This window comes from Pantherophis guttatus, chromosome 18 (assembly GCF_059756535.1).
Source record: "Pantherophis guttatus breed Tessera chromosome 18, ASM5975653v1, whole genome shotgun sequence".
Lineage (NCBI taxonomy): Eukaryota > Metazoa > Chordata > Lepidosauria > Squamata > Colubridae > Pantherophis > Pantherophis guttatus.
The window spans coordinates 14,099,907-14,127,016 of NC_142080.1; the positions used below are offsets into that span (position 1 = coordinate 14,099,907).

Below are 27,110 nucleotides of genomic sequence, written 5' to 3' on the forward strand. Positions count from 1 at the left end.
GGGGGGAGAGCCCCAGTGGAGAAGTGACAACTCAGTCCACAGAAGGAATAAGGGGTGGGGCTGGGGGGTTGGCCAGGGAGGGAAAACGTCCTTTCAGACTTGCCAGTTTCTGTTAGTGAAGCCTTACAGCAGAGTTGGGTGGGCATCGGGCCTGGACTATCCCCCTAAGGCCTTCTGCCAGTCCATGTCGGTGAGGGCCAGCCTTCTCCAGAGGCGCCTCACTACCTAGAAGGAAGGTGGGATAAAGGAGCGGAAACTGCCTCATCAGGCCCACCCGCCAAGCCTTGTTCTCTCTTTTCTAGCCCTGGGACTGCAGCCTCTGCCTTGCCTCTCCAGGCTCTCAGTCAGTCTCACGGTGAGCCCTGGAGGCCTTGAGGACTAGCCTCGCCCGGAGCTGAGCTTGCTCGGCCTCATCTCTTGCTCTGGTCTCCAGGCTGTCCTCCTGCCAGAGGTGCTTCCTGCTGGGCCCAGAGGTTTTGAATGATGCAGCTTGGCTTGTGGCCAAGTCGATCCTGCCATGGCTCGAAAGTGAACTGTCTTTGCCCAGCTCAGCCACAGAGACGGCCCCTCCAGGGTGGGGCTGGGCTCTGTGCATGCCCACCTGCTACCCTCCCCCCTCTTCCAAAGGGGGCAGCTGGATGCCTGAAAGGCCAGGGTTCCCAGCCTTCTCCTGATGGACAGAGTCTTGTGGGATGTCCCTGTGCCAGAAGGAGCCCAGTCCACCTTCTGGAGAGCTGTGTCCCATGCCTACCACTGGGGCTCTTCTTCCCCACAGCTTGTGGCCGACTCAAGTAGATGTTTGGTGGGGGAGGGTCTCTGGCTCTGCTTGGGCTCCTGGACAGCCGCATTTCTCAAGGATCTCAAGTCTCCTCTGATTTGCTTAATTGTGCATTGGCTGACTGAGCTCTGGGGTGAAGATAAACAGGGAATGCAAGTCTTCCTTGTTCAAAGGATCAAGATGGAGGACCCTCCCCCATCTCCTATCACTTCTTTCATCTGCCCACCTTTCAGCCCCCCCCCCCCAAGCATTCCCTCTGGCCTGCTTGTCATCCGGACAGGATAGAGAGGGAGGTAGACTGTTTAACTGTTTAAGAGCCTCTTAAACAGTGGTTAGAGTGCAGTATGCAGGCTACTTCTGCTGATCACCGGCTGCCAGCAGTTTGGCAGATCAAATCTCACCAGGCTCAAGGTTGACTTAGCCTTCCATCCTTCCGAGGTCAGTAAAATGAGGACCCAGATTGTTGGGGGCAAGGGGCTGACTCTGCAAACTGCTTAAAGAGGGATGGAAAGCACTATGAAGCGGTATATAAGTCTAAGTGCTATTGCCCTTCTGAAGTAAAGTTCCTCTGGCTTGCCCATTTGGTCATCCCCACAGGACAGGGGCTTTGTTCTGGGGCTTGTTCTGGGGCTGCCACTAATCCCTGCCCTCCCTTAGTCCAGATTCCCTTGGTGGGGGCAGTCTGGAAGGACCAGAAGGGCATTTTATTGGCCTCATTCCTGAGCCTGTTGCTCTCGGAGAAGGCAGCGCCTTTGAAAGGGACAAGAAAGTTATCCAGTGTAGAGAGCTGACCTAGTTTGAAATCTTCCACTTCTCTAGGCAAACTTTGAGAGGCCAGGTCACCGAGAGAGTGAGAACCTCACCAGGCAGTAAAAATCTGCACCCAAGGTAGGATTTCACATTTCAGGAAAAATGCAAATTCCTTTTTAAAAGTTACTTGTAGGCTGAGCTGAAGGGAGGGCAGAGTCAAGCAAGTCATCAGTCTTGAGTCCCTTTGAGAACGAAGTCCTGCTCACTATGAGTTCACCAGTTTGCTTTGACCGTTAGCTGGCCAGATTCTTGTTGAGAGCTTGAGCTAGAAATCAATCTTTACAGCCATTTGAACTGCCTGGATCTTCTGATTTTTCTGGTGCTTGGCATTACTTCAATTAATGGGATTGCAAAGGTAGACTTAGCATTTTTTGCCTTCTTTGTGAACCAGAGTTGGGGTTTGTGGGCGGGGGGGGGGAGGGCGGGGGCTCAGCTGTCTGTCTTCCTTCTTTCCCTCCCTCCGTTTTCTACAGTGAGTTTAGTGGGGAGAACCCCCTCCCCATTGCACAGCAGGAGTTATGCCAAAAGAGACACACATATGGACATTTATAGAGGTCATTAAATGCCACGTACAGAATTTGCCTTTAACATGAATTTTGAATTCCCCGCCCTCAACCCCCAGCCTTCACATCTCTGTTTTAACACAGGTAACAGCCAATCTTGCCTGAAGGCTTCATTCCTGTATTAACTCTCTTGTCTTTGAATCCTTGATGACTTAGACTTATTGAATAGCATGTTCTTGCTCTCTTTTGGCAACGGTTTTCTTTTCCCTTTAAAAGCTGTCTTCTTTCCTCTTCAAAATAATGGATTATTCTTGAATCCAGGTCACTATTTGCACCTCAATTAGTCAGCTGCAAAATGCACAGGAAAAAGCTGTTTCCAAGCCTCTCCTCCCCTTTCTCTCTCTCTCTGTTCCTGCCCTCTCCCCCTCCCCAGCTTGCAGGTGGTCTCACCCTGAGCCTGGCTGGCTTGGGGGCTCTGCGCAAGGCTTGGCCTGGTCAGCAGGGCTGGTCTCTATGTGGGAGGCTTGGCTCAACCAGCTGAAGCAAGGCCAGCCTCCCCATTGGGAGTTGCTGTCCCAGATGCTTTAGGGGTAGGACACCGGTCCTCCCCCATGAGGGCTATACCACACTTTCCTCCAATTTATCCACGTTGAGGAAGGGCCCAGGCCCGGGGCTGCTGCTGTCTTCAAGGGGAGTGCCCTGTGCCAGCCTCCCGTGGACTGACTGGCTGCGCTTGGCCCACATGAAGCTCAGGCGCTTGGCGTAGCTGTAGCAGGTGCTGGAGGAGGCGTCTCCCATGTCCAGGGAGCTGCTGCGCCTGGCTTTGGCCGAGCCCAGGGTTCCCCAGCCAGCGCCTCCCATCCGGCGCTCTGCACCCTTGGCTGCCCCTGCCTTGGCCTGCCCCTGCTGGTGCTCTGCAGGGGGTGTCCGCTGGGGCAGCAGGCCGTTTGGGTGCCCACCATTGGTCTGTGAGTGCACATTGCTGACCCTGGGCAGGCTCCCGTGGACGCTGCCACAGACTTTGTACTTCACCATCATGACTCCTGTGAAGACTAGCAAGGAAGCCACGATGATGCCTCCCACGGTCACTGTCAGGGCGCCCCCCAGGAAGTGGACGTGCAGCGAATGGCAGTCTGGGTAGGCTTCCTGCGTGGTAAACTGGGCACAGCCTAGCAGGTGGGTGGCTGCCAGCGAAGTGGCCAGGTCATCAAAGATGGCTAAGACGCACAGGTCGTAATCCATGCTGGGCACGAGGTGTTTAAGAAGGAAGTCCTGGCTGCTGGCGGGGATGATCCTGCAGGCAAGAAAAACGGGAAGATTAAGCATCCACGGCCTCCACCCCTTCCCTCCTCTGATTGGGGGGGGTCCTTTCTCTAGGGACAGAACAGAAGCCCTCATTCCTGGGCAGGGGCCTCTCCCTCCACCCTACCTTCTCTTAAGTAGGCAGCTTCTCTGCACATTAATGGTTTATTATTCTCTACCCCAGTGAATCTTGTGGCCCAGTTATTGGTGCAGAAGGAAAGAAAAGGTAACCGTAGCTGGAAACAGCAAGAGCTGCTGTCCCACCCTGCAGGTCTCTCAGGCCTTCTTGAGAAGCCAGCGGAGTTTCATCTGGTTCTTGAACACTGTCCCTCCCTTGATTAAAGATCCTGAAGAGGGGGGCCTTTCCCCCCCTCCCCCCTTCAGCATTTTGTTTGGGTCCGAGGGCTGAACCCCTGAGAGATGGTTGATGAGGGACCCTGCTGGATGTGACACCAGGGAGGGGGACCTCTGCCTCAGATGGGCGAGAGAGCTGCCGCTTCTCTGCCCAGACCCACCTGCCCAGGAGGACCGAGGGGCAGAGGCTGCCTGCCAACCCGAGCTGCCTCTGGGAAGGAGAGATGATTTCTTTAGAACCATGGCTTGTTTGGGCTGCCCAGTGGCATGAAATGGATCAGAGTGATCCATGTATTCTGTGGTTTTGAGTTTTAAGGTTAGAAATACCTACAAAATGGAGCCATTAGGAAAGAGATTCGTTCTTGCCTGGGTTTGCTGTTCATATTGTGCTGAAGGATTCCATTCATAGAGAATGAATCCTGCAGTCAGAAACCTCTGACTTGCCCTATGCTTGTTCCCTGCTGAAGGAACTGGGCCTGGCTCTTGACCAAGTGGAGCCAAGGCCTACGTCAGTTTCCTTGGGTGACTCTCTGTTTCAGGGGAGCAAGGCCAGAGCTTTTTGGTATGCTGCATGACCTACTGCATCCCCAATCCCCAATCTCGTCCCGCACAGCCAGCTGTCTCACTGGTACATGGTTCAGGTCTTGTGGGAACAGAGGAAAGGGATGAACCGAGGAAGGCAACTCTGTGCCTGTTGTGCAGTCCAACACTTTATACAGAGGGAGAGCCCTCCGGCTGAATGAGCAGCAGAGATGTAATCAGGGAGAGGTCCGTTTGTAATCTGAGAAATCTGAATGGTACCAAAGCGGCCAGGGACCTTCACTGCCAGGACTTCTCCAGGAAGGAGAAGCTGAAATGCAGAGCCCTTTGCCTGTCCCTCCGTCTTGAGAGCAGGCCCCATTCCCCACACTGCAGCCCCCCTTACCTATAAACAAGGGCATCGTCCGCAGTGCAGTTGTACTGGATCTGATACATCCAGGCCATGTAGGTCGACTTATCTGCCAGCCAGCGCACCAGGGCTGATGTGGCAGTCACCCCCAGTACCTCCACTCTTTTCTCGGAAGCCTCCTGGGTGGCGTTGGCAGAGCTCTTGGCCGAGGTGGCGATGTCGGAGGAGCCTGGATCCTGCTGCAGCACCGTGATGCTGCCGTTCCCTCGATGAGGCAAGGGGATGATTTTGAGGTCCACGGTGGCTGTCGACTCCCCAGCAGCATTGATGGCAATGCAGGTGTAGGCCCCGTCATCGCGGATGGTGGTCACCAAAAGATCAAGGGTGCCGTTGCGGAATGATACGGCCCTGGAGGAGTTGGCGATGATTTTGTCATCGGGGGAGACCCAGTGGATGACCGGCTCGGGGTCTCCGAGGGCTCTGCACCTCAGGGTGGCCCTTTGGCCTTCCAAGATCCAGAGTTTGTGGGTGTGCCGGGTGATGAGAGGGGGCTCGCAGGTGAAGTCCTCCTCTGGCACAGACCAGAAATACCGGCCAGCCACGTGTTGGGGGGAAGCACAGGTCTCCATGTCATCCTCTCGCGCCAAACGCCGCAGCCACAGCAACTCACAGTTGCAGTGCAAGGGATTTCCTCCAAAGCTGAGCACAATGGTGGCCATGTAAGGGGTTGGGCTGATGGCTCCAATCTGGGAGCGGGCAAAAAGTGGGTCAGGGGGCAGTGTGGAAAGACGATTGGAGGTCATGTCCAGCCGGGAGAGTTTATAGAGTTCATCAAAGGTTCCTTCCATAATGAAGTCAATTAGGTTATGATCCAGGTTCAGGGTGTGCAGGCAAAGCATGCCTTGGATGCCTTCCCAAGGGATGCTGCGCAGGTTGTTATAGGACAGATCCAGGTCTTCCAGAGTCGAGAGAAAGTCATCAAAAGCAGCCCCAGAGATATTGACCAGCTGGTTGTTACTCAGGATGAGATGCTGGAGGTTCAGCATTCCCCGCAAAGCCTCCTCCCTGATCTCTGTCAGCCGGTTGCTGTCCAGGTGGAGCGAGCGGAGGCTCTCCAGGTCCCCAAATGCAAAGGGCCGGAGGGTGTCGATGGTGTTCCGTGAGAGGGTGAGATCCACGAGGCCCGTCATGTTCAGAAAGTCCGGGGCTTCCACCACCCGGATGAAGTTGTCAGCCAGGCGTAGTTCCACCGTCCGCCGGTCAATGTTGACTGGAATGAAGAGGAGCCCCTTGTTGGCACAGAGGGTGCTAAGCGAGTCGGAGAGATTTTGGCAGACGCAGTGAAAGGGGCAGGACTCCACCTGAGCTAAGGTGCTCCCCACCATCAGAAGCTGGATCAGGAGCAGCCTTTCCATGGTAGTCGCCTTGACAGGCCCTGGAGGAGAGAAAAACAGGTCAGTGGGCATATAGGGGCTTTGGTAACTTTTTGTCCTTTTCAAAGGTAACTTTTGGCCCTTTCCCTCTTTCTTGGGACCTGGTGCATATTTACTTGAGTTCCCTTCCTGCCTACTAGTCCGCTAGTAGTCCCCTCTTACCGCTGGACCACCTCTGCTCCAGGGATCCACTGCTTTTGAACTCAGGGAGTCCACCTCCTTCTTTGTAATTTTAATCTAGCAGTTCTGGCCATGCAATACACAGTAAGTCCATTTTCTCTTCTGTGTGGCATTTGAAGGCTGCTCTTGTATTGCAGTCATCTGTTCTGTAGGCCAAACAGGCCCTGATCTTTTAACTGAATCTCCTCAGGCTTAGCAGCCCACCCCTGAACTCCGGCTCTCCACTGTCCCTTCTGATGCCCACAATTGGACCCACAATGCTCTCCCTGGGGTCTGGCCTCGGCGCGGGGGGGGGGGGGGGATTGCTTTCTGCGCTCCAGCTGAGACACTGCAAGATTGCATTTGCCCTTTTGGCAGCTGCCTCAGATCCCTTTCCTTCCGTCTCCTGCCAAACCAAGTTTCCCCACCTCTTGTGCCTTTCTTTTTCCTACCCATGTGCAGAATTTCTGCTGTTAAATTTTGTCCTCTTTATTTCAGCCCAGCCTTTGAGGCTGCCCAGATCTTTTTGAATCTTCTGTCATTCCTAATATTAGCGCCTTCTTGCAGCTTTGTGTCATCTGTGGCAACCCCATGTTGGCTTCTCTTAATTGAAGGATACGGTTACAAATGATTTATCAGACATACATTTTTCCATCTTATTTCAGCACAGAGCTTTGCCACTTTTACTTAAAAATCCTTCAGATTAGGAATTTTAGTACTCTTTTGATCACCTGATCGACACCTCTGGGCCCAATATGTACAATTACGAGCCAGATGAAAATCTGAACAAATTAGTGTTCAGTTCACATGAGAAGAGAAGAGAAAGGTGGAAGGCTAAAAGGCGTTTGGTGAAGAAGAACCTGATGCTTCTAGAGGCTTCTGCTGCATGTTGAGATTCATTGCCATCCTTGATTTTAGTTTTCATCCTCTCCTCTCCAGAAAATTTCTGTTTCTGGATGGAATGTTAGCGAGGAGCAAATGGGCTCTCAGGATCAGATTTCGTTAACCTGGTTGGCTTGAGCTCCCTGCTTCCATTTGGAGAGTCCTCCGGGAATCCACTTGGCAGCTCCCGGAGTTCCTGGACTTCAAGGGGGAAGAGAAGAATCAGCTTCTCAGGATCAGTTTTTCACAAGTTGCTCTCTCACCCCCAGGAATTCTTCTAAAATTTGCTGCCACAGAGATACTTAATGTGGCTGAAGGGCAAAATGTAGATAATAACCCTATGATTGTGTTTAATTAATTAAACCAAATTTAAAGTAAATTAAATGAATGTTGGTATTTGTCTTAGCAATACCTTGTTTGTTGAGTGAACATAATTCTAATTAACATTAAATTAAAACTGCATTAGCTTTATTGAGGCTGCACTCAATTTGTTGAGTAAGTCACAGCACACTGCTCAAAATTTAGTGTTGGCCCAAAAGAAGATGGCAGACCATGTCAGGTTCCAAAAACCCACTCCAAGGGACTGGAGCTTAGCCTCTGCTCAGCATAGTGTGTGTGAAATTAGGGCACGGTGCACGCGACTCGTAAAGCCATAATGGAGCCTAGTTAGTTGTATCACAGTTCTGAATTTGGGCAGCAGCATCCAAGGGTCTGAATGCTGCAGTCTGTCTGCTGTGCTGCACATGTGGTCTGTGTGTTGCCCAGCCCATTTTATGGGTAGCCTCTTGTGTGATCCAGACCACTTGACTTGTACAACAAATCATAGTTGTTGTACACCGCTTGGGGGGGGGGCAAAAGCCCCACTAAGCAGGTATATACAAAAGTATGAAGGCTATTGCTTAACGCATTGTAAGCCGCCCTGAGTCTCCGGAGAAGGGCGGCATATAAATCGAACCAATAAATAAATAAAATAAATAAATAGTTAAACAAACCATGGCTTAGTATAGTGTTGTGTGTAAGAACGTGCTGCCATGGATACCCCCACCTCTTCATTGAATTTTACTGGCAGCTATCTGAGGTTAAGGAGGAGGCATTAGATGTGATGACTTGATTTCAAAAATGTCCAAGGGCTTGCAAAGCCAGGGGGTCCTTCTCTGGGTAGATCCAAAAGAAAAGCTGCTGCTGTTCTGTTTCAGCCTTTGTGAGATGCTGTGTTGTCATTTGGGGAGGCTCAGTTACTTCCGTGGCCCTGGAGGTTCATCCTTAGAACAGGAGATGGTATAAAAAATGGCGGGACAGCTAAGAGGCAAGTAGGCCAGAGCAAGAGAGTGCTGGCACCTGCTGCTTCATGGAGCCTTTTGTGGGGATGTCCTGAGAAGGGGGCAGGTGGCCTCAACGGTGAGACGGGGCCCCGCAGATCTCAGGTCAGGCAGAGCTATTCCGTAAATCTTCTCAAGGAGACTAGGAGCTCTGTGGCCAAATCTCTTGCCTTGTCAAGTTGAGGGAAAATGGCCTCCTGCCTTGTGAACCCCTGGAGCAGAGACCCACATGGGGAGGGCTCCGTTCCCATCCGGTCGTGGGCAGATCTTCTTCTGTGTTGCTGTGGCTTCTCTGCCATGCCTGCCATCAAGCATCTTAGCTGGCTGAGTGGCATCTGTGAGCAACTGCTGTATGGAAGTTTCTGTGAAATGGGCTCAAAACATCTGAAGGGGCTGGGCCGGCCGGGTCTCTGATCATGGTGGTTGGAAGGGAAAGAAGCTGTGCCGAGGATTCAAAGGTAGCCTCATCAGTTCCTAAGGGTTGGACCAAGTAGCTGGGATGGCTGCTCAGCATTTTCTTTGAAGGGAAAGGAGGGCAAGATGCACCTGGGCCCGTAGGTCCTTTGTGCCTTGGATTTGGATTATAAGTATTTATTTATTAAATTTATGTGTTGCCCCATCTCACTCTGAAACTCTGGGGATTCTTCTAGGGAAATTTCAATTTTTCCATTTGTTGCTTGGCCAAATGCTGTATACAATAATTTCTTTTAATAAATAGCCACTCTTTTGTTTATAAAAGACTTCTTTTCAAAATCTTTAACGCAAGCTTTTGAAGACTAGAATGGTGTAGCTTTATGTTAAAAAAACAGACTTTGAGAGGAGAAATTGGTAATCTAGACATGGCCTCCTAACAGTCAAAACAGTCATCTATAACTAGAATAGATAAATCTGTAATTCTGCATCCAAGAAAGCAAAGGAAAAATTAATTAATTAAAAACCAACACTAGTGAAGCCCTTCTGCTCAATAGGGCGCAATAGGGTATTGTTGTAAACAGAAGAACGTTGAAACATGAAACAACCTTTGTGGGTTGACACCCTGAAACTCTCTCTCGTGGGGAGAAGCTCTGACTGGATAAAACGATCTACAAAGGAAGGGAGGAAGCTTTTGAATGCCAGGCCCTGATTTTAACGGGTGACCAGAACAGGGGCCAGATGGAAAGGGAAGAGCCGAGAGGAATGGATGATTAAAGCCATGAGAAAGACCATTTTTAAAGAATTCTTCAGAGTGAGGTAGGCAAGACTGGTGACAATGTCTAATTTTTTTGAGTGGTTAATATAAAAAGAGTCTCTGCCCTTACCCCAACCAGAACAGGTACCTCTATTGGAGAAGCTGGCAATTATGGGGAGCCTGGATCACTCTCAGTCAAGGGTCAGGCCTGGGCCTGAGACTGGCACCGCATTGGTCACTGTTGGTCAGCTGGATGGGGGGGTGTCTTCAGTACGAGCAACTGTGGTGGTCTAAGCTGCCTGCAGTGGTTGGAGTCAGCTATTCCCCCCCCCCCCCCCAAAAAAAAAATCTGAGTGAAGCCACTGGAGAGGTCATCTGTCAGCATGAATCTCTGCCCTGGAACAGAGATGGGGAGGAAGTTTTGATCGTGCCTGGATGGGGAGAAACATGGAATGGAAGGCCTTCCAGATTCCTCCAGAAGGAGGTGGCCCTCCACCTGGGTATACTAAGACATAGGAGGGCAGACATCCAAGGAGCCTTCAGGAATCAGTCCTTTGCTTTGGCTGTGCTGTGTTTTTATCATTTTTTTAAAAAAAATTAATAATTGTGGTTAGCTGATGGAACTAGTGACCCAAGGGCGTTGGGAAGGTTTTTCATCTGATGCTGGTCTCCCCTTCTTGATGAACTTCCTCCTCCCAGGAAGATGTGGCCTCTCCCAGGAACCCTTGCCCTCTTGGCACTGGCAAAGCCTGCAGCTGTGAAAGTTGTGGGACTGGAATGAACCTAGACCTGGAGCAGCTCCTGTCTGTCCTTTTCTTGGTCTCCCTCCTACTGGCACTCTTCCACCTGTCACAGAACATAGAATAATAACGTTGGAAGGGAACCTGGACGTTTTTGAGATCCAACCCCCTGCTCAAGAAGGAGAGCTATAGCATCCTGGACAAATGTCTTCTTAAAAACCTCCAGTGATGGAGCAGCCACAACTTCTGGAGGCGAGTAGTTCCACTGATCATTCTCACCATCATCTCCTTATTTCTAAGTTGGATCTCACTTGAATGGTCTTTCACCCCGTCTTGCCCTCAGGTGCTTTGGAGAATAGGTTGACCCCTTCTCTATGGCTGCCCCTCAAATATTGGAAGACTGGTATCATGACACCCCTAGTCCTTCTCTTCGTTAGACTAGACACACCCAGTTCCTTAGCCTCTTGACTCCTGATCATCTTTGTGGCTCTTCTCTGCACTCTTTCTAGGGTCTCAGCATCTTTTTCATATTGTGATGACCAGAACTGGATACACTATTCCAAGTATGGCCTCACTAGTGTCGTATAAAGTGGGACTATTACTTTATGTGATTTTGAAACTACCCCTTTGTAGATCTAAAGGTCCTCTAGGGTTCAGAAGCATCCAGGCTTTCCCTATAAGTCCAACCCCCATTGAATAAATGCTCTTGTGATTCGTTCATCTCCCTCAATCATCTTCCACTCTGGCTCTCTGCTGGCGTGGCAGCATTGGCACATGGCCTGCATCAGGGTGGTGATAGACCCAGATCATAAGTATTCCTCGGCCCCCTTGGGCTGCAGATGTCCAGCTGGGCTAGGCTATATATTTGGTAGGTATATTCTGTGTGCATAGAAAGGGGAGGGCATGCACTGGGGCGGTGGGGGGGGGGAGTTGTGTGTATGTGGGGTGATCTTAGTTGTTCAGCACTTTTCTGATTCAGACACTGGGGGCTTCAATTTTAACCACTCTCTGTCCAGGCATGGACCTAAGTGGAGAGGAAGCAGATTCACGGAGGCAGCTTTAATAGGACCATATAACATGCTCCCCCCCCCCCGCTCCAGATACTGGTTGCTGATGGGGAGGGGGCAGCTATCCCTCAAGAGCATCCAGGAGGGCAGCAGGTGCCTCAGGGCAGGGAGAGCCCCTGCCAGCTCAGGGACTCCTGAGGCAATTTTGATTTGGGGGTATATTTGGGGTTGGGGCTGGGGTGGGGAGTGAGGCTGAAGGGTGGAACCAACTTAAAGCAATCCAGGGTTGTAACCAAAGTGACAAACATTTGGGGGATTCTGGGGGATTGGAAGGTTCCAATCTCAAGGCAGACAGCAGTCCTTCACCAAGGCTCCCCCTCCCTGTTCTAAGTGGGAGATGCTGGGCTGTGGAAGAGGACCACGGATGGCAACAGGCTCCCCAGTTCTCAGGGGCACCTCAAGTTGCCCTTTCCCTTCCTTTTTCCTTCTCAAGACCAGGATGAACCCTGGTCGCACTGCCTGGGATACAATGGCTGGGGGGGGGGGGGGGAGAGTGGAGTAAGTGGGAATGTCTGGGAGGCAGGAAGGATGATTTGGCATGGATCCAGCCTTACAGATCTGGATCCAGGATAGAGAGAAAGGTCAAGGAGCAAGCAGTGGGGGCACATGTAGGGGAGACCCTGCTGTGTCTGTCATAGCACAAATTTCCTACAGCTGTTGGGGTGGGGGTGGAAGGCTTACGATATATGTTGCAGCAGCACTGGTCGTTCTGCAGCCCCCCCCCACTTCGAAGACCCCCAGTCCTCACGTGTATCTGTCCCTCTCCTGCCCAACACAGCTTTACCTTCTCCTTGGCCTCTGGGCTCCCCAGAGATGAGCTGTGGCCGTCCAGCTGCTCCCCACACGGAGTCACCTGTCCCTGTGCCTCCTTCTCAGCGTCTCCTGAGCAGGCTGTGGCCCCAGGGCTCCTGTCGGCTCTTGGGGTGCCATGGGGAGGTGCCCAGCTGCCTTGGCAGAAGAGGCTCGGGGTGGCCGAGGGCAGCATCCAGCCTGCAGGCAGAGGAGCATCCTCGATCCCCTCCCCCAGCCAGAGAAAAGAGAAATGCTGCAGCTTCAGGCAGGCGGAGTGGCGGCAGCCATGCCAAGCTCTTCAAGCCCCAGTGCTGATGAGGGAGAGGCGCCACTCTCTGGATACCCTGGCTCATCCGGTCCTTCGCACCTTGGCCCATCAGGTTCTGGCTACCCCAGCCTTCTCAGGCCTTGGGGTTCCTGATGGTCCCAAGGGGGATGGGGTGCCCAGGTGTGTCCGGTCCATTCTCAGCCTTTCAGCCCTCAGGACTCCCGGTAGATTCCATGGGGTATCAACTGGAGCTCTCTCTCGGAGGGGAGTGGGGGACTAGTTCTTCTGGCAGCCTTAAATTCTGAATCTCCAGCCCAGGCCCATTCCAGGGGCCCCACAGCTGGGTGTCTGTCTTTCAGCTCTGGAAAAACCCCGGCTGCTGCAGTTCCCCCATCTCCTCTCTTCTGGATGCTGCCAGCCTTCTTTCCTTCCGGAGACCCAGTGGCTGCTCTTCCATCCTCCTGCCCCCTTAGACCAGTTGTAGATGGTTCTTCTTGGGTCTCAGTCCTTCCTCTGTGCCGGTGGGGCTGAACGTCTCTGGACCGTTGCCATCTGGATTCCTGGCACTCCTCCTCCACCCTCCTTCAGGCACCGGAAAGTCTTGAGGGATCGGGCAGTCGCAGCTTTCCCAGAATGGTTTCTTCGACAGCCCCCCTTCCTGCAGCCCCTCTTTGTTTCTGCCAGCCTTTCTGCTGCTGCTGCTTCAGTGCGCAGGAGGGGTGACGTGAGGAGGAGCAGCCTGCCCGCAACCCGTGCTCTCCCGGCTCCCGCCTGCTTTGGCCCCCTCCCACCCCGCTGCCTCCTCAAGCTGCTCCTGTTCCAGCTGGGGGAGGGCTGAGTGGACAGAGGCTGGGCTGCTGCTCTTCTTCCAGGGGACGGCCCTGGACGCCTCGCCACATCCTCCTCCTTGAGCTCTGATTGGGGGGAGGAAGATGGAGGAGCCGAAAAGGCCCTCCCTCTCTCCCTCCTTCCCAGCCTTCCTGGGGAAGAGAGTCTGATGGAGCAGCTGCTCAAGAGGAAAATTCTCTTCTCTTCCAGGAATCTGGGGCACCAGCCAAGGCCCTTGTGTTACGAAAGGGAGTTTATATTCTGAAATTGAACATTACGTTTGTACCCTTGTCTTTTTAAGATGCGCTGGCTGGACGCTCTCTCTGATCTGGGAGGTTTTCAAGTATTTATACACCTTTCCCCTGACTCCTCCTCCTCAGAATTGTAGAAGGAGAGAGAGCAGCCAGGTTATCTTCATCCTGTTGCCCTGGGTGATGGTTGCTAGGAGGCGGGCTTCCCTTAAGGGGAGAGGCATCCTGGACCAGCCCAGGCTCTTCTGGCCCTCGGACCTCAGAGAGGGGAGGTGGGGCAGCAGGGGAAGAGGAACATTGGACCCCCAAAATGGCGATTACAATTTCCTGCTTCAAGTATTCAGACTTGTACCTCAGTATTGACCCTCTGAAACAATCAAGTCCTGAGATAGTTCTGCACTTCAGGGAAGGCTGCTCCTAAAATGAGCATGAAAGTCATCTTTATTCAAAAATGTGTAAGTTTCTCTCTCAGGCTCATATAGGTGAACTCCAGTTTCAGTTTTAGAGCTAGGTTGAGGTACTTGAGGAAGGTTCGCAGAAAGATTTGGTGGGCCAGAAGGGAGCCTGAGTGATGATGTCTCACCGGCACGGTGGCAAACCCTCCTGAGAAACAGGGTTGAAGCAGCTTGCAAAGGACAAGCAGACAAGTAACCAGCCAGAGCTTGGGGGCCACCAGACGTCCTATGGGCAGATGCTGTGGATGTGAAATGGGCTCCTGGGCGTTTGGGAGCCAAAAAGCCCCAGAGGGAGGTCTTGGGGCAGGTAGTCATGTCCACTCTGAATACGAGGTTCCTTGGCAGCCCTGAAGAATTACAATGTTGGACCAGACGAATCACTCCAAGAAGAACCTCTTGGAAGATGCTTGAAGGTCCATTGAAGGTGGGCCAACTGCAGATGACTTAGTGGAATGGAAGTTAACGTCTTCAGGAAATCAGTAAAGTCAATAGGTCAATAAATAAATACATTCGTCACCATCGCAAAGGTCAATAAATAGCCTGGTGTCTTAGCTTGTTTATTGAAGTATCTTTTTTCCCTCAGCTGGCCTGGTCTGCTTCTGTTGTGCTCTCATGCGCTTGTTCTTGGGCAAAGTGTTTTGGAGAACTCTAGAGAAAATTCCCAATTATTTCAACTTTGGGGCTTCCAGGAAGGGTCTGCACCTGTCTATGACCTCATCCTTTAGTGGGGACTCAGGGAGTGGCCGTTCCATTGGCTTGTGCATCAAAAGTGTTGTGTTCCTTGAGCAAATGTGCTTTTGTGGATGGGTCTGCATCCAGGGACAGATGCCACTGTGGGGGCCTTGAAATATCTTTGTGGAGGGGTCACAGAGTAAGTGTAACTTGGTGTAAATTATAACTGCAGTAATGGAATGCCTCTGGAAGGCTACCTGCCCTTCCTAGGCAAAGTTGGTGTTTTGTTTCTGTCCCAGAAGCTTTTCTGCTCCAATGAATCTGCTATGTGAGTTGAGTGATCTTTTGCGTCATTCTGTCTATCAGACCAGATTCCAGCAACTCCTGAAAAGATGGCAGCGTTCTGTGCCATTGTTTTTATGAGGCAACAGTGAGAAGTCAAGCCAATCAATCAGCCTAGTTATTTTGTTTACTGAATTCTTTCCTGAGTTGGGATTGTCTCTCTTCTGCCTGTTTCTTGTGCTGGCTCAGGACCTTGCAATGAGGGTGGTTCGTGTTGAGGTCTCCTAGTCTTGGGGCGAGTCGGCAGCCCCAGCGATAGAAGAAGAAATAGTTTTGGGGTTCAAGAGGCCCAATTTGTTTTCTTGCCCGACACGCGGTTGAAAGCCAAAGCCACCAAAAGGACCGTTTTTCCATAGAGCAATAAGAGGATGGTATCCACGGGAGAGGTTGGGATTTGTGGCGCACCAGCACTTCTTTGTGGGCAGGACAGGCAGATACAAAAGGGATGGACTCTACCTGACTATCAGAGTCCTGCCCTGATGGCATTAAATATCAAAAAGGTGGGAAGCAATGGTTAAGAAGGTGAACCCATTCTGGGCTCTGAGCACATCTGGTTGGGGACCACTGGCAGAGCAGAGGTTCCTAAACTTTGTAATGTACGCTCCTGTGCTAAAAATCCAAACATCCAAATGGACACTAATGAACCATGAAAAGAATACAGTGAAACTTTGGGAAAGGGGGACTTATTGTAACTAAAAAGTTCTTCACGGGGGACCCCTGGGGACCCCAAGGGAGGAATGTCTCAGTTGGGACCCTGCCCTGCATGAGGAAAGGGAAGGCAATTCTAGTGTTGAAATTGGGATTGGTGGGTTGGGAAAGGCCGTGTGGCCACCACGTAAAGTGTGGTGATACGCAGTGACAGGGCTTCTGAGTGACAACCTCCAAAGATATTTAGGAGGACTGAAAGGACTTGCAACTGTTTCCCCTGTTCCAGGGGTGAAATCTAAAATTTTTCCCTACCAGTTCTGTGGGTATGGTTTGGTGTCTCTTTCTGGGCACATGGCTTCTGCCTGTTGGGCCAGCCGCTTTGCTTTTCCCCTCTTTTTCCTCATGGGAGCAGAAACGTGGTGGCTCCAGCAGAAGCGCTGCGGGGAAGTGGCCCAACAAGAAGAAGCGCTGCACCCAGAAAGAGAAGGGCAAGAGGGGCCAGTGGGCTGCAGAGGCGAAGACAAGCTCTGGGGCAGCAGTGGCGCTCCGGGAGAGAGGATGGATGTCCCGGGGCTGCACATGCAGTGCCACCACCGCCAGCTCTCTTGGCCCCAGCGCATGCGCAAGAGGCTCAAAAAACCAGGTTACTTCCTGGTTAAAACCAGGAAGTAATGACTTCTGGGTGGGTGGGCGGAGCCTCCAGCTGCCATGGCTACCGGTTCTCCGAGCTACCGGCCATCATCGCTACCGGATCTGCCGATCCGGTCCGATCCATGAGCATTTCACCCCTGCCCTGTTCCCCCTCTCAAGCTCATCTTTCAGTGGAAAAGGCCATTTCCCAGGGTCCTCAGGGTCTGGCCTTAAACACAGGTATTTGGTGCATCCATAGAGTGGCAGGGTGGGGGAACCCCAAAGTCTACTTATTATATTAATTGGGACTAAACTAAAAAGGACAAATGAGGATTCATGTTGAATTACAGGAAAATGTCAGCACGGTGCTAAATTCCATCCTCCGAATTTTTAGGAAAAGAATGAAAACACGAAGCCTCCAACGTAAAAACATCCTGATATAAATCTGTCGCTTGAAATACTGTGTACATGCCTTATCACCACACCTCAGAATCCATGTTTAGGGCTGGAAAAGATGCAGAAGGGAAGCCAGAATGATGAAGGGGGGAAATTTGCTTTCAGCTCAGAGAAAAAGCAGGTGAGGGAAAATCTCTAAGAGGGACATCTTAACCTGGTATGGTTACAAGAAGCCTTTTTCTCCTTCCTTCAGCATTAATACCTTTTACTCAGTGTGAATATTCAGGAGTTTTTACCCAAAGCAGAAATAATTAATTCTTGCTTTAATGGAATTTCATTGTTGTTGTTTGCTACTATTTCAATAGTTTTAAGGTGTTGGTTGTTTGGGATTATTTTAATTTTGGATGCCATATTTATTATTTTAATGTTAATATTTATGATCTTAATATTTTAATATTTTACCTTGTTTTTATACTGTAAGCTGCCTAGAGTCGCTTTCAGGTGGCTTAACAACAACGTAAAACATTAAAACATTAAGATCATCAATATTAACAAAATTGGCAAGGTAGGGGGCAAAGCACAAATAGGTTGGAGAGAGAATCTTTCCTTAAATTGATCAGTGGAGCGACTTTCCTCCAGGGATTGTGGGGGCTCCAGCACTGGAGGTTTTTGAGAGGAGATTGGACAGCCATTTGTAGGGAATGGTCTCCTGCTTGTTCAGGACGTTGGACTAGAAGACCTCCAAGGTCCCTTCCAACCCTGTTATTCTGTTATATAAATGAATATGAGTGGCGTGGCATACAGTGGAATGGAACAGAACCTCTCATGTGCTTCTCTTAGGGCACTGACTCTCCTGACCACCATCTCACCTTGCTGGATGGCTTGTGTTCAGCCTGTCAGAGACAACACCAACTCTTTCTTCACCTTGTAGGTGTGCCCCACGCTTTTCCTTTCCAAATGCAATCTTCTGCTGGAAGAGCCCTTGTTTCTTTCCACCTATCTTCTAGCCACTCTGGATGAGAATACACTCTTGCTCCGTAGACCTTCCAATTTTGTGTCCGTGGATTTCTTGTATCTTGGATCCTATCAAGGCCCCTATCAGCCACAAATGACAGAGGAAGCTCGATTCTCATAGAATTTCATTCCTTAGGTTTGATATCAGCTAGGTAAGGGAATTCTGGAAACTAGATAAAAATGCTCCAGCCTCATTTCTTAAGTGACAGACTTTCCAATGGAAGGATTGATGACTTGCTGAGGCACCCTCCATAAGATCTCCCCATTTGAGGGGCCCTTCGTCTTCCTCTTCTGTTGGCCTCTTTTCTTGCTGGACTTTCCCCAGTGGTCAGCCTTAGCTCACTTTCTAAATGCTATGGCTACGTCATGTCACACTTTAGGACCACATTGATTAGCAACAACAAGCTAGCCACTCCCAGTTGTCATCGTAACCTGAGGACTGCCTTTACGCAGACAGTCTTATGGGAAAACAATAAGAAATCAGGGTCTAAAAAGAAAAACACTGCAGGAGACAGGCAAGAATTCACAGTTGTCAGATGCAAAGCTTGTGGCATATTTAAGTGTCTGGCGGTATTAGCCCCAAAGTGCCAGCTGGAAGAAAAACCAAGTGCTGTTGATACAGAACAGTAACACTTTTTTATTATTTTTCCCCACAGTTTTGCAACTCATGAATAATTGCTTGTTTATTGTTCTGTTGAATTGGATATATTTTCCTTCTACGAATCATATTTATATTAGTATGGATTAATATACATTATAATAATCATGCAGATGTGAACATAGCCTGCCTGTGGCTGTGTTTGGACAAGGTAGGGAAAGTGATCAGGAGCTGAGTATCTGCACCATAATACTAGTCACTAATTCTGAAACATTTTTTGGCCTTCAAGTCTGTTTTGACCCTCAGTGGCTACCTGAAATGGGATGACCCTGGGGAAGGAGGGCAAGAGATGCTGCCTGGGAAACCCTCGGGCAAGGGGGGGGGGCAGAGACTGAAGGATCAAGCAGTGAAAAATGAGGGCAAAGAGGAGGTTTTTACTTTCAGACTTGCAAAAGTCTGTTAATGTCTCTGTACAATGCAGGTAGTCCTCAACTTACGAGCACAATTGATCCCAAAATTTCAATTGGTAAGCAAGATAGTTCTTAAGTGAGTCACGTCCCACTTTACTACCTTTTTGCCACTGTTGTTAAGTGAATCATAGGGTCGATATGCCAATCTGGCTTCCGCCATTACTTGGCTTATGAGAAGCCAGTTGGGAAGGTTACAGATGGTGATCCCGTGACCCCCGGATGCTGCAACCCTCTTAAATACATGCTCGAATTCTGATCATGTGACCATGGGGTGCTGCAGTGGTCATAAAGTGCCCATTTGTTCAGTGCCATTGTAACTTTGAACAGTCAGTAAATAAATGGCTGTGAATCGAGAACTACCTGTCAAGCGATATTGGCTCATCTGCTTGTGTTTTCTGTCTGGTTTACTGGAAGGGCTGACACTACCTGAACCTGAAGTCTCTGCACATTTCTTGCCAACGTTTTGCAGAAGCAACTTGCCTTTGCCTCCTTCCTGGGGCTGAGATACCTCAAAGTCACCCAGCTGGCACGGGGTCTACAGGAGGCAGGAATCGTTTCTAATCCACTGCCTTTTAAGCACTACCCCAGACTGGCTCTTGCTGAGCAGTAATGCTAACTAATAACTTGGAATTGGGGGAGAAAGGAGGCTGGGTGGGGATTGGGGAGTTGGGGGTGGCCTTGTGGTAAATTGCAAAGGAATAAAGGTCTTCCAGGAAAGTGAAAAAAATCTTCAAAGTTAAACATAGTTTCTGTTCTTCAAATACTGAACAGATGCTGCCCCCCAGTGGAAAAGAAAAGAAAGAAAATACTGTACAGTATATTCACTCGCATCATCTCTCTGCCTCTGCCTCTGCCTCTCTCTGTCTTGTCCCATGCAAGTCATATGCATGAATCTGGTCCATTAATTGCACATTGTAAGCCGCCCTGAGTCTCCGGAGAAGGGCGGCATATAAATCAAATAATAAAAAAAAAATGATCAGTGCAAATCGGTGCCAGATCAGAGTCAACAGACTTCAAGGGGGGCTGGACTTAGGTCTCTTTTGGGACTCCAGACGGATGATGTGCTTTGCTCCACCCTCGGGCTCAACCTGGTCATCATCTATGGGGGGTGGGGGTGGGGGAAAGAAATCTAAGTTCGACATTGATCCATTTTCTGAGTTTATACAAGGCATAAAGGCTAGCCCAGCAGCCTCGGCTCTCACAGCAGAGGAAGCGAGCCAAGAGATGGGCGTTCTAGCACACCGGACAGGAGGGGACAGTGGTGGGTATGGCTGCCTGGAATCCACTGCCCAAGCGCATCTGTGGGGAGTCTCAATCCCAGCTTTGAGGCGCATTGTTGCCGGGGGGCAGAGCTGCAGCAGCAGCAGATCTGCTGGACCGTCCTGGGGCAAAGCTGGTTTCAGGAAGCACAAGCGGAAGGTGCCCTCAGGACAGCGCAGACTTCTGGGCCCTCAAAAGGGCTGCTCCGGGACGGCTCTGTTGCTGGTCTGGCTCTTGCTGAACCTTGGAGCCTGGCTGGCGGATCCGATGGCGCTACCTCCCCTTGCAATCGCACCTCTTCAGCCAGGTCTTCAAGTAAATATTAAATCTGACTCCAGGAGTTCTGGGTGGCTGCCTGTTTTTATTCATTTTTTAAAATTCTATTTATACCTCCACCAATGACCACTGAGGATCCCACTTTGCCTCAAGGAGAAAATAATGTGGTAGAATTACTCACAGGATACCTCAGCATCACTTGCTGTCCCAGGAGAACTGACCTGCCTGAAATCAGGTGTAAGAATGATGCCCATTTAGCTTGCCTTTGAAATGGAAACCAATGGTGAAAGCGCTCCCCCCCCCCCTAGAATCCAAGAGTGTCTCTGCAGCTTCTTCCTGCCGTTCTGCCTGGGGCCGCAGCTGATGCAGATTCAGCTTGGGAGAGGCTGCACAGACACTCCCATTTTGTGAGTAGGTTGGAGAAGGGGGCCTCGAACCTGATGGGTTTAGGATTGCTTTACCAGAGGACTTCATCTTCCCTGCTGCTCACATGGCCGGGTGGGTGGGTGGGTGGGTGGGTGGGGGCAGCTTTTGACAGAAATGGAACACCATCCTGGCTGTCCTGTGGAAAACACCTCTCCGTTGCTTAAGACTTCCTTCATTCAGAACATATCAATCTTTATCACTACCATTAAGTTCACAGCTTGCTTTTAAAATTATTTTTAACTGTGCATGTTACTGCATAGAAGAAATAATGAATTCACGGAGGGCTAAGAATGAAGAAACAGTGTTTGGGACCAGGCCACCCCAACGATGCCCTTGGAGTGATGTCTCAGTGCCTGGAGGCTGTGCGGATCTGGATGGGGAGGAACAGACTCAGGCTCAACCCTTCCAAGACTGAGTGGCTGTGGTTCCCAGCATCCCGATATAGTCAGCTGACTCCATTGCTGACTATTGGGGGCGAGTCTTTCGCCCCCTCGGAGAGGGCTCTGGGAGTCCTCCTGGATACGCAGCTGTCCTTGGAGGAACATCTGACGGCTGTAGCCAGGGGGACCTTTTGTCAGGTTCACCTGATTCGCTGGTTGCAACCCTTTCTTGATCGGGATTCCATGTGCACAGTCACTCATGTCCTCGTCACCTCTCACCTTGACTACTGCAACGCTCTCTACATGGGGCTCCCCTTGAAGAGCACCCAGAGGCTCCAACTGGTCCAGAATGCGGCCGCGCGGGTAATTACGGGAGCTGCATGGCGCTCCCATGTAACACCGCTCCTGCGCGAGCTGCACTGGCTCCCAGTGGTCTTCCGGGTGCGCTTCAAGATGTTGGTTACCACCTTTAAAGTGCTCCATGGCATAGGGCCTAGCTATCTTCGAGACCGCCTGCTGCTACCGACAACCTCCCATCGACCAGTGCGCTCCCACAGAGAGGGCCTCCTCAGGGTGCCATCAGCCAAACAATGTAGGCTGGTGATCCCCAGGGGGAGGGCCTTCTCTGTGGGGGCTCCCACCCTCTGGAACCAGCTGCCCCCTGAGATAAGGAGAATCCAAGACCTCAGTGCCTTCCGCCGTGCCCTTAAAACTTTCTTTTTTCATCAAGCCAGGCTGGCTTAACATATTTTTAAATTTTTAATTTTTAATTGGTTTGTCATTTTAAACTGGGGCCAAATTAATATATATTCTTTTAATTGTTCTTAATGTTTGTATTGTATGTTTTTATCTGGCTGTACACCGCCCTGAGTCCCTTGGGAGAAGGTGCGGTATATAAATTTGAAATTAAAAAAAAAAAATCCATTTCCCAGTCAGGCACTGAGACCATAGATTTAGGCAAGAACAGCCCAAACGACCTTCCTGCTCCCCGGCATAGGAACCTTTGATGCAAAAGACGTGATGGATTGATTGCTTCCGTGCCATCGTGCCATTATTGACCCTCAGCAACAACAGAGACCGATTTATTTTCCCCATGATGATCGCTAGTCTCTCAGGCCAAGTGTGTCCTCTCTGCTGCTGGTTGTCTTCTTTCCCTCTCTTCTTCCACTTTCCTCTGCAGAGAGCTGGTTATGTGTCTGAAGAAGGATCATTTGAGCCTGGCCATTTGTGCCTCAAGTGGGCTGATTTGTTCAATGATCCATTGATTTGTTTTCTTGGCTGTCCTCAATATTCTCAGCGGTCTTTTCCAAAATCAGAGTTCAGAACATCAAAGTTCTGATGTTAGCGCTCTTCATCACCTGCTTCTTCAGAGTCCAGCTTTCATAGCCATACAGTGTTGGAGGCAATCCTCCAGCTTGCAAGGTTCTGATCTTTGTGGGCCTAGACGTAGCATGGGCATTGACTCTCAAGGGGCTGCTCTGCCCAAGCTACGTCTGCAGCAGGTTTCTTGCTGTGCCTTTCTTGTCGGTGGTTGATCCTGAAAGGCAGAAGCTCGTTGCCCTTTGTATACCTTCATTGTCAATTCTAAGGTGCATTGTTCTACTTGTCTCCTTTAAATTTAGCAGAAAAAGTCGCTCTGTTAAAAGATGATACGATTATCTTAAAATTGTATTGGAAATGTATTGGCTTGAAGATGGGGCCAGACAAGAGATTTGTAGAGTGTAGATGCAGTTTGGGGGTCCTTTTGCGTTTCCGTCAATAGAGCCGGAGCATGTGGGGTGAAATCCCCAGAAGCCCCAAAGGAAGCAGGATGAGCGCAGAGTCTCATCTGAGCTTTGTATTGACAAATCTTCCTCCAGATCATAACTTTGCTCACAAACGTATCCTTTCCATCACCCAAGGCAGGACACAAATGGAGTGGTTCCTAGGTAGTTTGGGGTATTTGCTTATTTCAGTCCCATCTGTTTTAAAGCCATCGATGAATGCCGGTATCCAAGTTAGACCAATCCAAGTGGAGAAGTGATGGGAGAAGCTTCAGGACTGTCAGCTGAGTGGAGCTTCCTTGTGCTTCCCTCTGGATTTCTGCTGCTAGAAGCAAAGGGCTGCCATGGGCAGCTGCTTTCCTGCCCTGTGTGTGGCTGGCTGTAAAGTTGATCAGGCTCCCTGCAGAGTGCCTGCAGAGAGCCCTTCGGTGGCCACTTCACACGGCTGCTGCTCCCTCCCTCCTTTTGTAGGCCTTTAAAGACAAGACTCCGTCTCTTTTGACCCTGGATGCCTGGCCCTCGTCCAGTGGTGGGATTCAAATAATTTAACAACTGATTCTCTGCCCTAATGACCGGCTGGGTGGGCGTGGCCATGGTGGGCGTGGCCAGGGGGTGTGACAGCCAAGACTTGGCCTCTTGCATCCCCCTGGGAGGAAAAATGGGCCACGGGTGTGTGTGTGTGGATGTTGCCCCCCACCCCCGTGCCCTGTTTTGGGCCTAGGAGGCCTCTCTGAAGCCTCCTGGCAGTTGCACACAACACACCCCATTTTGGGCCTCATAGGCCTCCCTGCCTGCGTGGGAGCCAAAATGGGGCACGTGGAGACTCCTGGAAAGGACAGGGAGGGGAGGGGCCAGCCAGCAATTTAACTACCGGTTTGCCCGAACCGGCCCGAACCAACTGAATCCCACCATTGCCCTCGTCCCATTTGCTATTAATTATTGCACAGAAACATAATTCATGGAGGAAGAGAAGTCTGCTCTAGCAGCTATTATGCGAACAGCAAAGGTGCTACAGGTGTTGAGACTCTAGAAAAAGTGCAGAGGAGAGCAACCAGGATGATGAGGGGACTGGAGACTAAAACATATGCAGAACGGTTACAGGAACTGGGCATGGCTAGTCTAGTGAAGAGAAGGACCAGGGGAGACATGATAGCAGTCTTCCAATATTTGAGGGGCTGCCACAGACAGGAGGGGGTCAAGTTATTTTCCAAAGCACCTGAAGGCCAGACAAGGAATAATGGATGGAAACTGACCAAGGAGAGATTCAAGCTAGAAATGAGGAGAAATTTCCTGACAGTGAGAATAATCAACCCATGGAACAGAAGTTGCCTTCGGAAGTTATGGGAGCTTCATCACTTGAGACTTTCAAGAAAAGATTGGACTGCCATTTGTCAGAAATGGTGTAGGGTTTCCTGCTTGAGCGGGGGGTTGGACTAGATGACCTATAAGGTCCCTTCCAAATCTGTTAATCTGAGTATCTGAGGTACTCAGAAGGGCTGTAATCAGTGGCTCTGCCCCTCTGGACCAGATGCTGGGCCTGCTACCTTCGTTTGGGGGGGATTTAGCTGGCTTTGGCCAGAAAAGGTGAGTCAGGCTTCCAGTCTCATCCAGCAACGGGCTATCCAAAAGCTCTCTGGCTAGCCAAAACCAGAGAGCCAATGCAGAGTTCAGAAGAGCCTCCTCATGCTGTTGAGGGATGCAGAAACGGAGCCATCCGTAGTGCCTCTCCTTAGCATCCCCTCCCTCTGCTCTCCCTTCCCTTTCAGACCAACATCCCTTTCCTGCAGAATGTGCTCAGTAATGATCAGTTTCTCCATGGCACTGTGGACACCCAGTTCATTGATGAAAACCCAGACCTCTTCCATCTGCGGCCTGGCCAGAACAGAGCTCAGAAGTTGCTCCACTACCTGGGTAGGTTTAGAATCCTGCCCTCAAAAAGGCCCCCAGACTGCGTCCCCACCCCCCCACCCCCAATGCTCAAGGAAGGAACCCAAACCCTTCATGACCAACAGTTACCTCTTTTTTGCATCCAGCAGAGGGGGACCCACCACCACTGCTGTTACTATTAAGAATCCCCCCCCCCCTTTAACCAGAATCTGCTTTCCTGTCGCTTAAACCCTTGTTCCACACCCTCCCCTTAGAGTGGCAGAGAGCTTGGTTTGCTTCTGTGTTCCCTCCCTTCAGGTCCTCGATGGGTTCACACATTGGGTTTTGACTGGGCAGGGAGGGAGAAAGGAAGCCAAATAAATTTGAATCATCATCTTTGGCACTTCCTAGAAATGGAAGTGCAGAACCAAGTTAGGGGATGGGCAAAGCCTTTCTCTCATGCTGCAAGCATCCAGGAGCATCTGCAGGCAGTCCTGTCCATTGACTTCTCCTCCTTTTCCTTTCCAGGACACGTCATGGTAAATGGCCCCACCACGCCCATCCCTGTGAAAGCCCAACCTTCGCCCATTGACCCAGTGGTGCCTGCGGTTCCCTTAGGTGAGTTGCTCCCTGAAGCCGTCTTGTTTTCCAGAAGAACTGGGGCAGCCTCCTCCAAGCCATCTGGCTGCAGCAAAGAAAACGCTTGGCTGGACATTCCTCTCTGCTGGCCACCATGATTGACTAGTGCTGGCCTTCAGGAAACCACTGCTGCCGCTGCCCTGAGTCACAGAAGCACTTATTTTATTTATTTTATTTTATTTTATTTGTATACCGCCCTTCTCCCGAAGGACTCAGGCGGTGAACAGCCAACAATAAAATACATACATACAAAATTTAAAAAACAGAACTAAAATCGAATTAAATAATTTGGCCCAGACAGATTAAAACCCCAATCAATTTAAAACAGATTTAAACTTTGAAAATTAAAAGATATTGAAAATATTAAAATATTAAAATTGTTTAAAAAGAGGGAGAAAGTTAGGCCAGGCCCGCCTGGTGAAATAAAAAGGTCTTTAGAGCACGACGGAAGGTGCGCAGATCCGGGATCCTCTGTATCTCCGGGGGGAGCTCATTCCAGATAGTAGGTGCCCCCACAGAGAAGGCTCTCCCTCTGGGGGCCGCTAGTTGACATTGTTTGGCTGACGGCACCCGGAGGAGTCCCTCTCTATGAGAGCGTACTGGCCAGTGGGAGGCTATTGGTGGTAGTAGGCGGTCCCGTAGATAACGAGGTCCTGAGCCATGGAGCGCTTTAAAGGTGGTAACCAAAACCTTGAAGTGCACCCGGAAGACCACTGGGAGCCAGTGCAGCTCGCGCAGGAGGGGTGTTACATGGGAGCGCCATGTTGCTCCCATTACAACCCGCGCGGCCGCACTCTGCGCCAGTTGGAGCCTCCGGATGCTCCTCAAGGGGAGCCCCATGTAGAGAGTGTTACAATAGTCCAGGCGGGAGGCCAAGGGGACCATTTACGGCCAAGGATGGTTAATTGCTTGCTGACCTGGTGGGACTCATAAACTACCCAAATCTCGGGCGACTCTCTGCAGCCTCCATTCCAATGTACAGGGTTAAAAACAGAATTCAAACACAGCAGCACATAATCCCAACCACATGCAATAATCTTTTGATTGATTTGATTTGATTGGTAGAGTCACCCATCTTGCCAGAGTGGCTCTGGGAAGCTCCCAGCATTGAGAAAACATCAACCAAATGGAAGCGGATTAAAACAGAAATACAAGCATATAAAATCCATCAATAAAACCTCATTAAGAGCCAAGGTGGTGCAGTGGTTAGAGTGCAGTACTGCAGGCTACTTCAGTTGACTGCTAGCTGCAGTTCAAATTCCACCAGGCTCAAGGTTGACTCAGCCTTCCATCCTTCCGAGGTGGGTAAAATGAAGACCCAGATTGTTTGGGGCAATATGCTTACTCTGTAAACTGCTTAGAGAGAAAGCACTATGAAGTCTAAGTGCTATTGCTATTGCTATTAAAATGAAGTAATAATCCATTCTCCAAAACTGCATAATTCTTCTGGAGAAGTCAAGCCTTAATGGCCTTTGAGGGAACAGAGACTCGACGTCATCCATATAAACCTGTTGAGGGAATGGAAGGAAAGGTAGCTGAGAGAATTAACTTGATCGAGAGACCTAGTCCTTCCCTCTCTCCCCTGGAGAGGAAGGAGCCCCCTTGCCTCATCTCATCTGTTCTTGGGCATCCAGAGTTCCCTGGCTTTGCTCAAATCCTCCAGGAGAAGAAAAGATTTATGCCGCATGTGCTCAGCCCTTAAATTATTTAAATAGCAATTTTATTAAATATT

General features: G+C 50.4%; 2 protein-coding genes across 9 annotated transcripts in view; one reads left to right on the forward strand and one right to left on the reverse strand.

Moving 5' to 3' along the window:
- Positions 1-27,110, forward strand: part of PC (pyruvate carboxylase) — a 150,371-nt gene that overhangs the window by 106,187 nt on the left and 17,074 nt on the right. For all 6 annotated transcript variants that reach the window (XM_034427002.3, XM_034427003.3, XM_087881274.1 and 3 more), the window contains 2 exons: positions 24,640-24,784; positions 25,268-25,357. In XM_034427002.3, coding sequence (XP_034282893.1) covers positions 24,640-24,784; positions 25,268-25,357 — 235 coding nt within the window. The remainder of the gene's footprint in view (positions 1-24,639; positions 24,785-25,267; positions 25,358-27,110) is intronic.
- Positions 2,118-14,657, reverse strand: LRFN4 (leucine rich repeat and fibronectin type III domain containing 4). Of its 3 annotated transcripts, XM_087881277.1 has the most exons (4): positions 12,189-14,657; positions 7,236-7,311; positions 4,673-6,071; positions 2,118-3,385 (listed from the first exon to the last, which is right to left on the reverse strand). In XM_087881277.1, the coding sequence occupies exons 1-4, from the start codon at positions 12,387-12,389 to the stop codon at positions 2,710-2,712; spliced, it is 2,352 nt and encodes a 783-aa protein (XP_087737403.1). In that variant the 5' UTR covers positions 12,390-14,657; the 3' UTR covers positions 2,118-2,709. The 3 variants fall into 3 exon arrangements, with proteins under 3 accessions (XP_087737403.1, XP_034282896.2, XP_087737402.1); XM_034427005.3 differs by lacking the exon at positions 7,236-7,311 and having other exon boundaries at positions 12,189-13,712; XM_087881276.1 differs by lacking the exons at positions 7,236-7,311; positions 12,189-14,657 and adding an exon at positions 9,746-9,836.